Source organism: Mirounga leonina, unplaced genomic scaffold (assembly GCF_011800145.1).
Source record: "Mirounga leonina isolate KUSES-001 unplaced genomic scaffold, KU_Mleo_1.0 Mir_454, whole genome shotgun sequence".
NCBI lineage: Eukaryota > Metazoa > Chordata > Mammalia > Carnivora > Phocidae > Mirounga > Mirounga leonina.
Genome location: NW_023270763.1, coordinates 10,379,574 through 10,396,566, shown reverse-complemented (window position 1 = coordinate 10,396,566; position 16,993 = coordinate 10,379,574). Strand labels below are relative to the sequence as shown.

The 16,993-nt window shown below is 36.8% G+C and overlaps 1 protein-coding gene across 10 annotated transcripts in view; it reads right to left on the bottom strand.

Moving 5' to 3' along the window:
- GTF2I (general transcription factor IIi) overlaps positions 1–16,993 on the bottom strand; it is a 108,399-nt gene that overhangs the window by 37,799 nt on the left and 53,607 nt on the right. For 3 of the 10 annotated variants that reach the window (XM_034988688.1, XM_034988690.1, XM_034988689.1), the window contains 5 exons: positions 12,968–13,027; positions 10,872–10,928; positions 8,874–8,936; positions 1,658–1,768; positions 122–187 (listed from right to left, as the gene is read on the bottom strand). In XM_034988688.1, coding sequence (XP_034844579.1) covers positions 122–187; positions 1,658–1,768; positions 8,874–8,936; positions 10,872–10,928; positions 12,968–13,027 — 357 coding nt within the window. Of the gene's footprint in view, positions 1–121; positions 188–1,657; positions 1,769–8,873; positions 8,937–10,866; positions 10,929–12,967; positions 13,028–16,993 lie in introns of those variants that run through there. The other 7 variants (XM_034988691.1, XM_034988693.1, XM_034988694.1 and 4 more) reach the window with 7 other exon arrangements.

Genomic DNA, 16,993 nt, shown 5'->3' with positions numbered 1-16,993 from the left:
CCTTCTGACGGACCGATACGTCACTGTGAGAAGTGAACTTTCTTACACTGGATGAAAAGTAACCCAATTGTTAAAAGGCTTATCAAAAAACGATTACAAGAATTTCTGAGTTTAGACTTACCATATTTTCTTTCAAACAACTCTTCCACTTGTTTCCGTAGATCAGTAATTCGAGCATTCCATTTCTCTGAAAAATTGAGAGTTTTAAGTTACATCTAAACAATAAATCCCTGCCTGGGGGCACTATTATATTACAATGACCCAACATCTAAAGACTTATTTTCTACATAATACATCCTAATTTTTTTTATATTAAGTAATCTCTATGCCCAACATGAGACTTGAACTCATGACCCCAACCAAGATCAAAAGTCACACATCCTAGTTTTAATAATCCAACTCCATCTATATAATTTTACTGCTTTCTTAAGAACTTTTCCCTTTTTTGTCCTTCTTAGAATTGGTCCAATGAGAGATTATAAGAGATGTTTTTAAAGTTTATTTTCGAGGGGCACCTGGTGGCTCAGTCAAAAGAACGTCCAACTCTTGATGTTGGGGTTGTGAGCTCAAGCCCCACATGGGGTGTAGGGATGACTTAAATAAAGTTTATTTTCAAAACACTGAGTACCTCTTTTCAGCCTGATAATTTCTAAAAAGGTCAGAAAAGACCAGTCCAATTAAACAGTATAAAATGGAGGCAAAAAAGAGGAGGTGTCCAAGGTCATTCAGGAAACCTTCTAAAACACGCCTAAATTGTGTAGAAATAAGTATTTACATATAGTTGCACCCTAAAATAGAGTGCTAAGGAATATAAATACATGTAAACTTACTACTATCTATAAATAAAATCAATTTATATCCAACATTTAATGACTATGACAAATTAAAATACTAAAAAGCTATTTAAAAAATGTAGAAGTTAAATGTTCTACCTATTCAAAATATGGATCGCAAATATAATTTGCTCCACTGATATTTGATTTAGTCCCTTCAAAAATATACACTATCCACTGGGGCTTGGTTAGATTAGCTGCTGGCAGTTACACAGAACACAAAAAATCAAAGTGGGAAACAGATCTTAAATAAGGAAGGTTTTATTTTTTATAAAGATTTTATTTAGTTATTTATTTGACAGAGAGAGAGAGACAGCGAGAGAAGGAACACAAGCAGGGGGAGTGGGAGAGGGAGAAGCAGGCTTCCCGCCGAGCAGGGAGCCCGATGCGGGGCTCGATCCCAGGACCCCGGGATCATGACCTGAGCCGAAGGCAGACGCTTAACGACTGAGCCACCCAGGCGCCCCAAATAAGGAAGGTTTTAAAGCTAAGAAAAACGTCTTAATTGCTGAGTCATCAAAACACTGATTCAAAGTCTATTAAGTGTACTTAACATCAGAAGACACACTGTCTTGTGCTCTGGTCAACTCACACTAAGCTTCAACAGTGTCTGTAAGCATGCTTCAAACTGCCTTGGTTTTCCTCCTGTTAGAATCTAAGGCAGTAATGTATTTTAAAGCATCTCCCCCGCTACACACACACACACACACACACACACACACACACACACGCGCGCGCGCGCGAATGGCTCTAAGTTTTAGGAGAAACAGAAAACGTTCAGAAGGAAAGAAAGAAACGGGGCCTGTATCTGAGGTAGAACCTACCGAAGTTGAACTCCCTCACTTTCCGCTTCCCAGCATTGGCAGGCTCCGTGACTGGTGGCTGGGGGGGCTCGCTGCTCTTTGGTCTCTTGGTAGGTGGAGAATAATCATCATCTTGAAAAAGAAAATCGTCATCACTGGAGGAACAGTCTGAGTGAGTTCTGGCTGCCGTCTGTTCAACTCTCAACCTTCAAAAGTCGGGGGGCCTGTACATGGGTTTGCAGCTGCTCCATCAGTACTTCTCTAAGGTCATTTTAGGCCTACTCCTTCCCAGTTACGCCTGCAGTTTGCCTACTCTCGAGGGGAGGTGTTCAGGTGAAGAGTCCTCATTCTCCTTTGCCTTACTTCGTCTTCTTTAGTCTAATTTGAATTACATCCTCAATTTCCCTGCTCCCCTAAATCCTCTCAGCTCGTAAGATTACAGTTTAAGTCTTTCAGGCAAAAGGTTTTGAGAGACAGATACCTACAATTATACAAATATACACGAAAAGGGGGAGGAAATACAGCTTGAAGAGAAAAATATTTCAGCTTATATAAAATCCAAGCATGCATAAACAAGGGAGGGTAGGTAACTTACGTCAAACACTTTTAACAAACACAAAACTTAGAGAATTAATGAAATAGGGCTACGTTATTTGTGAAACAGATAATGCTGACTGAGTCAACACAAAACCCAGTAGAAATGAACAAGCAGATACTGAAGTACAGAACGTAGACTACTTCAGATGTTCGTAGTGCAAGTTCGTGCTACGATCTTCATGGGTATGTCCTGCACCTCAGTCCTGCTAGGAAACTTCATCTAATGCTAGAATGAAGAACATCTGGATAAAATAAGAAAAGCTATCAATGTCATCTTTTTTCTAGAACCCTGAAAATGTCACGTGGCACAATACTAAGCTTTCTGCTCAAACATCATCCATAAATTACTAAAAATGTCACTTTAAGAAATCTCTACTTGAAACTCAGTATGGGACAGAAAAGAAATAATCACTGTGTTAAAGACCATCACAAAAAGCAGCCATTCAAGTACTACAGATCACTCTTTTAGATAATTTTCACTCTCCTCTCACAGCTCAAGAAATCCGCTCCATGAATGTTGTGTGACTTCACCTTGTCACATGCTCAACGGTGCAGCTGAGGTCAGACTCTGAGTGTAACTCTTAGCACCAAACTAGCATGGTACTCTCCAAGAGATAACAAGAAATCCAAATTCAGCCAAATACACAACATTGCCTGGGACAACCATACATAACTTCTATGCATTTTGCATGTTAATCAAGGGAAAATCTGACCAAAGCCTAAAACACTTGTCTGCCATTCCTCTCAAGGAGTCAGAGAACACGACCAGATGCTGTCGCCTGGCTCACTGACTTCGGGTTCTTCCTCTAATGCCATTTGCTGATTATTCTAACCAATAAGAGAAAAAGTCACTAATGTCACCAATACCAGATTAAGTCACATCAGGACCCATTTATGAGCTGGGAGACAAAAATGCCACGTTCAGGGGATATTGGGAAATGTTATATGAACAACTTACAACACTCTTTCACGTGTTGACTGCCACTGTAGAAACCCTTCCTCAAACCCAGAAAAAAAGAAATCTATTGTAGAAGATTTAAAAATTACAAACTACTAGTAAAATAAAATTTGACCGTGTCATGTGGGCTTATTAAATTACTACAAGGATTAGTGGTCAAATGGCTATAAAAACGGTCAAAACACTATAAAAGATTATCAAGTAATTAAATTCAACCTATAAAGACACATTTGGGAAAACATATGAGGTATCATTAATACATTTACCCTTCCATTCTGAAAATGTACTGGGAAAAAACAAAACAACTTTTTCCATTTCCAGATTTTTAGAAGCCTACGAGTATTTTTATGCTAGTCTGCCTAAAGTAAAATGAAAGACACTTGTTTCACTTAGGAATAGTGTCAAATCATTTTGCTTTATTTTAAGTAATCTCTGCTCCCAACGTGGGGCTCAAACTCATGACCCGAGATCAAGAGTGGCGAGATCAGATCAAGAGTGGCACGCTCTACCGGCTGAGCCAGCCAGGAGCCCAGTGTCAAAGCATTTTAAATGCTTAATGTTAACATTTCTTTACAAACATTAAGCAATGACATTAAAAACAAAAGTACTTTCCCTGTGGGTCATTATTTAAACTGTTAACTGAAGTACATAAAACAAAAAGAGTATAAAATTAAGAAGACAAGAGAGCTGGAGGGTGGTAATGAAGAATCCCAGCAATCTATTATATTCATCTCAACTATAAACTCTTTGAAACTGAGGCCCAGGGAAAAGGACAAGAGAGCCTTTCTTTAAGTGTCAAGACTGCTTCAATCAGTCCAACTTTATTTTGCAACATAGAGAATAGGATAAACATATTTATATTATAAAAGTAACCTCATTAACCATAAACAAAAAAGAACAAAGACAAATCTAGGCGAGTATGTGCAAACAAGACAAGCGATTGATCAGACTGTAATATATTAAAAAGTGGTTTCCCATTTCTCTCCAGGGACAAATAAGTTTAATCTATAAATGTGAACAAATACAAAGAAATGTATTATTTGTGGTAACAAAACATCACACCACACATTCTAGTAAAAGACTAACCCACTTCATATATTTACTAATCAATCTTTGGGTGTTTTAAATCCTGTGAAACGTGGAATGAAATCACAAGAACAGCTCTGAACTTCCATAGTCTTTTCCACTCTTCGCTGCAAAAAACTGTCATTTCTTTTGCAAAAGTATGAGAAAATGTTATTCTTGACCTCAAAAGATCAAAATTGCATCTCTAGCAAAAACTATCACATAAAGCTCTAAGTATTTGCCTCTTGTGACCCTCAGGTCTGGCAGACCGAATGCTGTCATTCTAATTATCATGACATTTCCACATTAGAAGCAACCACTTTTGTGTTAGAGACACCTATTTCAGGAAGCTTCAAATTCAAGCCCAAACTAAAAATGTTTACATCATCAATGCTAAAAGCTTTTAAGATAAATTTCAAAATATTTTAACGTGCACAAGTTGTTATGTGGTAGTAACTAAGAACTACGCTCTCAGTACGAACACAAGCACCCACCACACTTGAGAAAAGGCAGCTACCATCCCTAACTCAAAGAAAAGCCCGTTCTCTTTTTTGCAACGTATTTACAAATATACCTACAGGATAGCACAGACTTCAGGGCTAAAATTTATTACGGCATCCTGAATGCTGAATGCATTAACAGAAAATGAAACAAATTTTCTGGTACTCTTATTTGCAACACAATCCAATAGTAATATTTTACAATCTGACACCTATCTTTTAAAAGTCAAAATAAACAAGACACTACATCCCTTTTGAAATTATGCAGAGCCATGAATTACCCTACACATTTCAAATTAATGGATGGCAGTTTTCATCCATGGATCCAGGTCCCAACTCCTCTAAAACTCTAATTTCTACATAAACAACTGGAAGTTCATTACGTGACTCTTCAGCAGCTATAAAAATCAAAACACAAAAAATTCAAATACTAACCTACTCAACCATCCAGATTCTATGAACGTGCTGGTAACATTTCTAAGATGAGCACAATAATTAAACAATGATGAACAGCAAAGCCTACTTACTGACTCTATTTTCAGAACTCACTCTGAATTCACCCACTTTTATCTCCACTGCCTTGGTCCTGTTCTAAAACACCTAGCCTTGGGCCCTGGGTAACCACACCCAACAGCCTTCTGCGCTGGTGTTCTTGCTCCACCCTGCCTGCTCTCCGTCTTTCACAAAGCAGCCTTGTTTCTACAAAGGGAAGGACAGAACCTGCTGCTCCTTGATCAAAACCCTCCAGTGGACTTGCTTATCTGGTTCATGCCTAAATCCTTACTACCTCGTACAGGTCCCAAGGCACAGACAAGGTGCGTGGTATTTGCGCAATGATTAAATGAATACTTGCAAAGTGCAGCCCTCAAGTACAAGCAGCAGCCAAATACTGACGAAGGTCCTATGCATGAACGTCACAAAAAGGATTCCAACAGAGGATGACAAGTAATCCAGCTACTGAAGCTCTAACAGTGTTCTCCGACGACGGTCCATGTGCCAACTATGTGTAGAAGTGCACCTCTGTGTTGAAGTATTTATGTGTTTCCAGGTACAGGAGAAAGAAAATCTACTACTTCAAATACAGTTTTACTTAAGAAGATGAAGGATTAATTTCTAAATGCATCTCTTTACAATCAATTTAAAGAAAAATCTGGGGTGAAGAAACAAACAGGAGGTTAGGCCACAGCACAACGGACATGTGTGAAAGGCTCAGGTTTGGGAACCAATGTCCTAAAAAAAGTACATGATCAGAGAACCTCTTCTGAAGCACAAAAGATCCCTTTATGACCATGCCCATGACAGCTATATCAAACAATTCTGAAAAAAGATTTTCTCTGCATGCATCAAAGACCTGTCAGCTGTCTGATTTTACCCCCAAATGTGGGCACAGTGTTCACTAAATTAAGGCAAGTGTGGTGCTCTTATTCCAAAGGCGAGTTCCCAAACCTAAGTCACACAAGGGGGGAAGTGTGTACCACTAACTTCAAAGACAAATGGATCACCATGAACGGGCGAGCACGACTCTGAGCACACACCACCAGCAATGGTAAAGATTATGATCCTGGATGACGTGTCTGCATCAATGCCAAATTAGCCTCTTTGCATCTCCACATGATTTCAAATACAGAGATCAATGATAAAGTGTTGTGGAAAAATCTAACAAACTTACTTGATGACAAGTTCTTTTTTTTTTCTTTTGTATACTATTTGGGAAATGCAGAAAGGTATAATGGGAGAAAATAAAAGTCATCCCAAGCAAACAGGATTATCTTCATTTAGCTTCTCTTAAGCTTTCTAGATACAATTTTCCTTTTAAACTTGCTTTGTTCATGAAAGGCAGGGATTTTTCAATCTCGAAACTTCTTATAGTAAGGGTCTTTTTTTCAGGTCACTTACTTAAAACCAAACTGAACAAAAAACCACTCCCCTATTTCCATGTTTGTGTATTTTTTTCTATTATGAGGATATACCACGTTTTATTTTTCTCACTATCGATATTTAACTAGTTTCTACAATTTTGCAATCATCTTTCCAGAAAAAATATACAATATACTTATCAAACAGATGTGTAAGTTCTCATTAGATGTGCATGTAAGTTCTCATTTGACCTTCCTTGTTAATATCACACTTAACAGTTTACCTTCCTTCAAAAAAACCTGGCATTTCACTGCTCTTCTGAACATAAAAGACATTCTACAACTTGTTGATAAATTCAGCTGGGTAAAGCAAACTTCTGGCACTGTCTTAAGATTCAAAGAAACAGGATTTATCACTCTCCTCCAAAGAATCAAAATTGAAAAGACTGACACACTTTAGGTTTATGATCCATTTATTTCATGATTATCTTCAGAGGTCTTGTGCTATAAAAGTATTTATTTTCTAAGCAATTTTAACTGCCTTTATCTGCTTTAAGCGTTCATAAATCCACTAAGTTACTAGTCCTATTTAAAAGTTTTATTCTAGGGGCACCTGGGTGGCTCAGTGGGTTAAGCTTCCCTCTTGGTTCCAGCTCAGGTCATGATCTCAGGGTCATGAGATTGAGTCCCACGTCGGGCTCGCGCTGAGTGGGGAGCCTGCTTAAGATTCTCTCTCTCGCTCTGCCCCTCCCAACCCCTGCTCTCTTTCTCTCATAAAAAAGTTTTATTCTAATTATTTTAATAATCATCTGTTTTTCCTATCTCTACAGAAAGGACAAAGTTCTGAGGGTGCATAATAGTTACATGCTCTTAAGATGTCCTTCTCTGATAACTGAGGTTTCTAACTAAAAAGCAATTAAATTTGAGTATTTAATGCTGACTACAAACAATTCAAAATTGCTTTTAGGTTAGTAAAATTATATTAATGATACAAGAAATATGTATGTGATATTGAGGTATTAACACATGAAGTATGAAATAAATTTTCATGAGAATCATCAGCTATATATATATATATATATATTTCAGAAGCAATGAAGATAAACATTTTGAATAGTATGAAATAGCCAAACATGATAAATAACAAATGACAAAGGAGACAGGTTATTAAAAGAGAGAGAGATCAAATTAAGAAAGGTTAGGCTGCAGGAAAAAACAAAACACGAAACAAAAACACACACAAAAAATCCTCAAAACCTGAAGCACCAAGATGTGTGGTTGGGAAGGGGGAGGGGGGACAAACCTATGGAAATGTGATATATGTATATTTTAAATGTCTGTTATAATGTTATGTGCCGAAAACATCTACACAACTTTGCAAAACTATATATACATGTGTATTTATATATAAAATTACTTTCTGTGTATACACAATAAAATGACATCTACCCGAGTTTAGGGACTTTAGAACAGAGCGGGGGGTGGCGGTGGTAAATAAACCTCCACACAGTGCCATTTACTGTAGTGTTTCAATATTTTACCTTAGGAAAGAAGTACTGGGGGGGGGGGTATCTTTGAGAGGTACAGTGTGAGATATCAATTGAAAAGGAAAAATACCGACATGCATTTAGTAGTTATTACATAGGAAAAGTGATACTGTTGAGAATCCCATTAGCTGGATGTACACATGACTCTGGTCCATCTGCATTCACGCGGGACCTTGGAAGACAAAACTAGGTTTGAAGCCGTTTACCTGAAGGTATTTCTTAAGAACCTATTTGTCGCTACTGCTTCAGAAGTTGTTCTTAAAGGGATTCTGCACTCGCCCTTCATAGTTTTCTAGGGGCAAACGTGAAGACAGACAGACCACCTCTCCACACTTTCCCTTCCGCATCACTGAGGTACTGGTTAGCTCTCTTCTATCACGACCCAACCACAGGTCCTAAAATCTATTCTCATGTGCATCACGTCTGGTCATAGTTTTCATTTATTTTCGAGTCCCGGTGACAGAAAAGGATAGCTCGGTCCACCCGCAGGCCACCGCCCGAGCTCACGGCTTGCTTTGTTGTCTAGAACTCCCAAAGCACCGGCTGCGCTGCTGGGAAGCGGGCTGCTTTGGTCACAAATACACCTATATGCTTCAATTCTTCTCACAAGTTTCCGTTAAGAATGAATGAAATGCATACTTAGCAATGTGAATGTGACAAAGAGTTTTATGACCAGAAGTAAACTTTTGGAATCAAGGCTTTTAGGTAACTAACCTTCAATAGTCACCTCAACTTCGGGGTCCTCACTTGTTTCTGAAGGGACATGCTGAGTAGAATCTTGAAAAAAATAAAATTCTAAAATGACATTCATTATAAAGCACTTTCTGTATGTTCCAACATTTCACTGATTCGTTACTCCAAAAGCAGCCTACAAGAAAATTTTTACTGGCATCTGAATTCAGCTCATAGTTGTTAGGTTAAAATATCTGACCCTTTTCATTGCAAACAGGGATAAGAGAAAACAAAAAGAAAACTCTGGGACAAACTATTTGATAATACCAAGTTACTTGCATTAAGCATTGATGGACTCAAAAACCTCAGATTGTAGAAGAAGGAGAATATAATGCTGTCACTATTGTTTTCCTGCTGTAACTAGAAAATGCTGGGATAGACACAAAGGCTTTCTCTTTTGTTTACTTTTCCCCTCTCCTTTCAGAAATCCTAGGAGTGGTTTACATCGTTAAATAAAACCACAACCAATGTTTTGCTTTGGGGACCTTCATATCAAGACAATGACTGGGACAGATGCATACAGGACTCTATCCCCTAACTTGATACGGACTTAAGATATTTATATTTGTGTTACTACACAAAACAAATGTACATCAGAATGTTAGTGCTGGAAAGCTCAGCTAGAGAGTATCCTCATCAACTCTCTTCATTTTGTAAAGGTTGAGAGATTAATTGATTTGCCAAAGATCATGTTCACTTGTTAGTAAAGAAATAAAGACCAGAACCCAGGTTCGACTCAACTCTGTTCATACAGCAATGTGACAATAAAAATCTCAAACATCAAGTATTTCAAAGCCTAGTCATCAGATACCATTGTGGACTATGGAGCAACGCAGACTGCCTGAAGACTGCCTGGGCCCGCTGTGGCCTGCATACAGGTAGCTCCCTGGTGCATGCAGACCACCTATCTAAAATAGAGATGTTGTTACAGAGGAAACATCTATTACCTCCACACAGTAAAACATCAGGAAAAAAAAATTCATCCACACTATTTTCTATAAAAAGTTCTCAAAAAGAAATGTCAAATATTGTTGAAAATAAGCATCTCGATATTTTCTGCAACAAATGTACTTCAGTTAGAAACCCTAATTCTAATTCTAAAACTGAATTTGGAAAGCTTAGCCAACATTCCAGGGACCTTAAGACCACCTTCTCCTCAAAAGAAGGTAGAAATAAAATTAATGACTTTAAAAAGTTAAATAAAAAAGCAAATATAAGGAATAAAAATTTATCGTATAGACTCCCTTTTTATTCCAGGGAAAAAAGAAGGCACAACATGACCAGTTTATGAGAGAAATCATAATTCTAAAACAAGATTCAGATACCTTATGCCAGTCATTTTCCTTGGGAGAAATCTACAAGAATTCTCCTGGAACTACATAAACTGCTGAGAAATAGGAAGCCATTCGGCAAGATAACAGTTTCACTTAGGATTGCGAGAATTTAAAGAGCCGTACCACAGTTAAGTATTTCCTCAATGCCACAATTGAAGGAGGATTGGCTGAGAAACAGAAAAAGGAGTTCCACAGGGTAGTTGTGGGGATAAAAATAATCAGAGAGAAAATCCCTCCTTTATTAATCTTATGTGAAAATACTACTCCAAAAAATGGTACCATTAAAAAATATGTTTAAGAACAAAATATGAACAGAAGCCAGTCATATTTTTAAGTCTAAAATACTGAGGCCATTCTTTCTTAAGGGATCCTTAATATGGCACAAGACGATCAGGATAAAAGGGCAGTATTTTGCATCATGAAGAGTTTTACTTACCACTTCCGTTTTCATCCCCACATGCTTTATTACTCAGTAGAGTAAAATATGTATATTACATCTTAGGACTAAAAAAATAAACCTGTTGGCTAAGAAGGCATACCAAAATAATCATCTTTTTGGTTCCAAATAAGGTGTTTTATGGGTAATATTTAATAGAGAACAAACACAATACGAATACTGCAAATTAAAAATCCCTTTATATCTAACCTTCTGCTGGTACTTCCATTTCTGTTCCTTCATTGCCTTCTGAAGAATGATGGCTCCCTAAAGAGAAAATAAACCACATATACTATACCAGTAAAAACTTACATTGAAAGAAGAGAAACTAGGCAACACTGCAAATAATTTAACACTTAACCATACAACATATACAAACTGATTAACTCTTTCGCAGTTAATTCCAACAATGTGATCTAATTCAGAAAAACATGTAACACTTCTATTTGAAAGCACAAAAAATTATTTTAAAATGTAAACAGATAAAATAAACCTAAGTAGGTTTGGGGATTTAATATTATTTACTGTAACTATACAATGTAATTACTGATAGATGTTGGAATTTGAGATACAGAACAATTATGGTTCAAGGTACCATGCTCATCTGTCAATGACGCACACACAAAAACACAAATCAGAGTAAATGCTATCTTTGCTCACAGACTATTAATAAAGTCTACACAAACAAGTTCAGGTTTGGCTGTGAAATGTTTCCTGCTTTCCATTTTTACAATGGCGGAAGCTATGGAAACTCAATCCCCATTATTTAATCAAAGTTGTACTAAAAGGAAACTCGTAAGTTAAAATTTAAGATACTACCTTTAGTCTCAAAAGCATTTTAATTCAGGTAATATAATCTGCCTGCTTCTAAAAACTGGAACATAAAGCAATGTATCAGGTTAGGCAGTCACAAGGTAAACAGGCTCATCCTACTAGAGCAGTTTTACTCATAAATAGGAAAGAAGTAATCTACAACATTAGAGAGCCACTTAGGATTAATTGCCCAAACTGCCCCAGAATATTCATCCTCTGTCCTTAAATGTCTGAGCTGCAAACATGGAAAAAGCTGCAAATCACTGCCTTCGTGTATCAATAAACTATATTACCTAGGAGTAAGAATAAATCACACAGGGGAAGCAAAATCCAATCTATTTGGTCACCCACTGATAACTGAACTCAGAAGCTATACTAACGGTGTGACCCTGAGACATAGGTTTTAAGTATATTTTATCTTGATTTTTAAAGAGCATCAATTACAGTTTCAATAACTGCCATTCAGCGTCTTAGTACCTTTTAACTTAAAATGCCTTAATAAGGTCAAATACTTTGGGTTTTTAAATGTCTAGCTTTATGATGCCATAATTATCTTGGGATTCTCTTCCACTTACTCCATTATTATAAAAACTCACCTGAGCTCAAAACGCTAGGTAAATCTATAAATCTAGAACCATGAATTATTCTTTAATTAACTTTTAAACTATGCTTTCTCAAAACACAGTGCCCCCCCCCAACACCTTTAACATTAACATCTGAGTTCATGGAGCATTGGCTTCTTTGACTGTAAAGTCAATGGAAACAAAGATGTGAGGTCAAAGGGATGGGAGTTAATGGAGCAGAGACCAGTATTTAGTGAGGAAAGGGTGGGTAAAGAATAACAAGGTAAAGAGGTTGTTCCACCCTAATATCACAAAGAGTGCAGGTCCTTTCTGTTCTTTTTTTAAATCTGAAATAAGCAATTACATTTACAGTCAAAGTAAAACTAAAAATAAAAAAACAACAAAAAAAAAAACCAGATCCTACTCGACCACAGCCAGAATAGACAGAAGTAAAAGCCATCACAAATAGCCTACAATCATCAAGTTAGGGCACACTATACAAAAATTCCCAGAAAAGTATTCAATTAATAAACTTGGGGATTTATTTACAAAGTGGTATTTCACAAATCTTTCTAAAAACTAAGTATCAACATGACCTTATCGAAATTTACATTACTAACTATACAATAAACACCGTATTTCTGGCTATTCTGATATAAGGTATAAATGTGTACTTTACCTTAAATATGAAAGTGTGTCATGTACCCATTTCGAGATTCATTACTAGATTCACAAAAGGGAAAATTGGTTTTGAAAAATTGTTGCTTGTGAAGTTCATTTATGTTTAAAAAAAAGGCCAATACATTTTCTTTTTCCTTTTCCATTTAGAAAAGTAACAATACAGATATTAATACTAAAACACAGTCTGTCCAATATAAAGAACATCACATCAGAACAGTATGTGGGAAAATGGAAGCAAAAAGGTTATACCTTGTAAAGACTTCGAAAGGGGGAGTTTGTCATCAACATCATCAGTTTCGGAAGGGCCTGCTTTGGAATACAAAGATAATACTTCAAAAGTAATCCCAAAAATATATTTTGGGTCACTTCAGTAAACAAATTTGGGTGAGAGCTATGGAGTAATACAGCCTTTTCATGAACAAAAAAAGGCAAAATGAAAAAAATATGACAAAACGAGTGGCATCCATTTATGGTCTTATTGAATGGAAAAGGTGTACTCAGATAAATTCGTATATAGACAGTCCAATGAGATTTTGAAAATGACCAGACATATATGGATTGAATGGGAATGACATGTCTAAAACGGTGGACATGGGTCTTTCTACCCAGAAGAAGGTTGGTTCCTAACAGCAAACTGCAACTTTTACTTCATACAGATTGTAATTGCAGATTTATTACACGAGGTGTATTTCTTCCCTCCCTTACAAATATTTAATTTTTTGTCATGCTGAAAAGAACTGCAGAATCAAATTGTTATATCTTCCTCAGAATCTCTAAAATCATGTAATTAAACTATCAGTAAGCCTGAATCTCCACTGAAACAGAAACAAGACAAACTAACAGTTATTAATTCACAATTCCCCCTTTCCTGCAGACCCACAGGATTCCTTAATAACCTCACATTGTTCTTCCTAGTTATTAATATAGTAAGTATTTTGAGTTAACTAAACCTTCATAGAACACTATAAAGATTTTGACAACACATTACATGTAGTATCAAGCTTGTTAGTGATGAGAGTAATCAATCTAAAACAGACAACAAAACGTTGTGCTTTTAAGGTCTACTTAAAAGAAACAACGTTCTTGTACTAAAATGAATACAAAACACTTCACTATCTCTGAATACAGGATAGTGTTATAAGACTTTTGAAAAGTGCCCCTAACTCATGAGAAATTTCACAAAGACTCAAACTACACATTGTAAGTAAAGAACATGTCATAGAAGAAAACAAGTTCAGAGAAAATGCACAAACTGTATTTGAAATTTCAACTAAGAGCAAGATACTGAATGAAAGAGGCTTGAATTCAAATGCCTGATTCACTGCTTCCTAGTCATGCGCTCCTGGGTAAACAATACGCAGAAAACAATTAATTAAATGATAGCTAAGGGTGTTACTTGACCTCTAAGTTCGGCTTTAGCTGCTTTTTCTTAAGTCTGGCTTTGTAGTATCCTAAGTATTGTTCTGCTCTAGTTTTTTAAAACTAAGGTCCTCTTTAACACAAAGTACATTTTTGTAGGATTTCTATTTTAAATAACCTGTTTATAGGGCACCTGGGTGGCTCAGTTGTTAAGCATCTGCCTTCAGCTCAGGTCCTGGTCCTGGTCCTGGGATCAAGCCCCTGCTCAGCGGGAAACCTGCTCCTCCCTCTCCCACTCCCCCTGCTTGTATTCCCTCTCTCACTGTCTCTCTCACTGTCAAATAAATAAAATCTTTAATAAATAAATAACCTGTTTACTTCTGAATTCTAATTACACTAATTATGTTCAGAGAATTTAAGGTTATCCATGAACAAGGATAAAGTCAACTTTTGTAAAAGATCCATGCTTTGTAAATTTATGTGCTTGGTGCTGAGTTCTACATGTGCATCAATTAGCTTATTTTTCTACTGTAGAATGCAAACATTCTACTTATAATCTATAGGTATTCATGAGCATGATGTTTTAGTTATTGACAGTCATTTGTTAGACTCTCCCACATGACTGGGGCGCCTGGGTGGCTCAGTCGGTTAAGCATCTGCCTTCCGCTGGGGTCATGATCCTAGGGTTCTGGGATGGAGTCCCGTATCTGGCTCCCTGCTCAGCAGGGAGCCTGTTTCTCCCTCTGCCTGCCATTCTCCCTGCTTGTGCGTGCACTCTGTGTGTCAAATAAATAAATAAAACCTTAAAAAAAAAAAAAAATCCCACATGACTGTAGGTCTATAAATTTATCACAATTGTGTCAATGCTTTATTTCTATTTTAATTTTGAGGCTATACTGTAAGGTATATGTTTGTGTGTGTACGTGTGTGTATATATACCCACACACACGGTATATATTAATAATCGCTATTTCACCTCAGTTACTTATTAGTATACATTATATAGTTTAACTATTTATACCTATTACTTTTTTTTCTTTGGCCTCAAATTCATATTGTTAAACTTGATTTCTGGTGGTTAATATTTGCCCAGGATACCATTCCAGATCACTGTCCTCTCAAACTACCTATGATGTTTAATTTTAGCTATGTATGTTTTAACACACATATTTGGATTTTATTCATTCTAAGCACACTCAAAATGCCAGTGGTGTCTACCCAGTCATGAAAATCAAACATTCCTAAGAGAAGATGTCTAAAGAATAAGATTCCATAAGCCTGGGCAGATGTACATTATGTCTTTAGGTTTCACTATTTCACTTTAAAAGAAAGTATTTTAGAAATACAATATAGCAATGCAAATAAATAATCTATAAGCACACCTAACAATATGTCTCACAAATTTTGTTTTATAAAAGAAGCCTAGTGCTGCCTGGCTGGATCATTCTGGTGGAGTGTGTGACTCTTGATCCTGGGGTTGTGAGTTCAAGCCCCAAAATGGGTGTAGAGATTACTTTAAAAATTTAAATAAATAAATAATTAAATAATTTAAAAAAAAATGAAGCCTAATACAACCAGTACATGCAAATGGATTCCACTTGCGTGAAATACAAAACCAGACGAAACTAATGCAGTTGCTACAGGTCATGAGAAGGGTTACCACTCAAAGGGGGTTGCCTAGAAAGGAGTCCAAGGGAAGAAGCTTCTAAGGATACTGGCACCTAACAACGACTGGGTGGCTCAGTCGTTAAGCGTCTGCCTTCGGCTCAGGTCATGATCCCAGGGTCCTGGGATCGAGTCCCACATCGGGCTCCCTGCTTGGCGGGAAGCCTGCTTCTCCCTCTCCCACTCCCCCTGCTTGTGTTCCCTCTTTCGCTTTGTCTCTCTCTGTTGAATAAATAAATAAAAATCTTAAAAAAAAAAAAAAAAGAAAGAAAGCATGAAAGGAGAAACAGATCCAAAGCCAGTTGGAGATTTCAATACTGTTTTAACTGCTAGAACAAGCCGTCAAAAATAGCAGTAGGGATAGCAGACCTAAATGACTATCAACCAACCTTAACAAAGTTAAAATAACTGAAATTATACAAAGAGTGTTCGCCAACCGTAACAGAAAAAAACTGAGAATCAGTAACAGAAAGATACCCGAGAAGTCCACAAGTATGTGGAAATTAAAACTACACACTTCTCCTGCTATGACACAGTAATCACACTACTGGGCATCTACCCAAAAAAATACAAAACCACTAATTCAAAGGAATATATGCACCTCTATGTTTATAGCAGCATTATTTACAATAGCCAAATTACGGAAGCATCCCAAGTGTCTATCGATGAATGGATAAAGAAAATGTGGAATACAGAGAGAATGGAATACTATTCAGCCATAAAAAAGAATGAAATCTTGCCACTTGCAATGGCATGGATGGAGCTAGAATATTATGCTAAGCAAAATAAGTCAGTCACAGAAAGATAAATACCCTATGATTTCACTCATATGTGGAATTTCAGAAACAAAACAAACGAGTAAAGGGGAAAAAATATCAGAAAGACAAAGGGACAAACAGACACTTAACTACAGAAACACACAAATGGTTACCAGAGGGAGGTGGGCAGGGGGATGGGAGAAATAGGTAAGAGGGATTAAGGAGCGCACTTGTCAGCAATGAGCACTGGGTACTGTATGAAAGTGCTGAATCACTATACTGTAAACCTGAAACTAATATAATGCTGTATGTTAACTACACTGGAATTAAAATAAAAACTTATTTTAAAAAAAACTACACACCTCTACAAAAACGACAGGACAAAGAAGAAATCACAAGGAAAATCAGAAAATGTTTTGAATTGAATGAAAATAAGTATAAATCAGTTTGTGGGCTACAGATGAACTGATGCTTAAGAGGGAAATTTATGGCA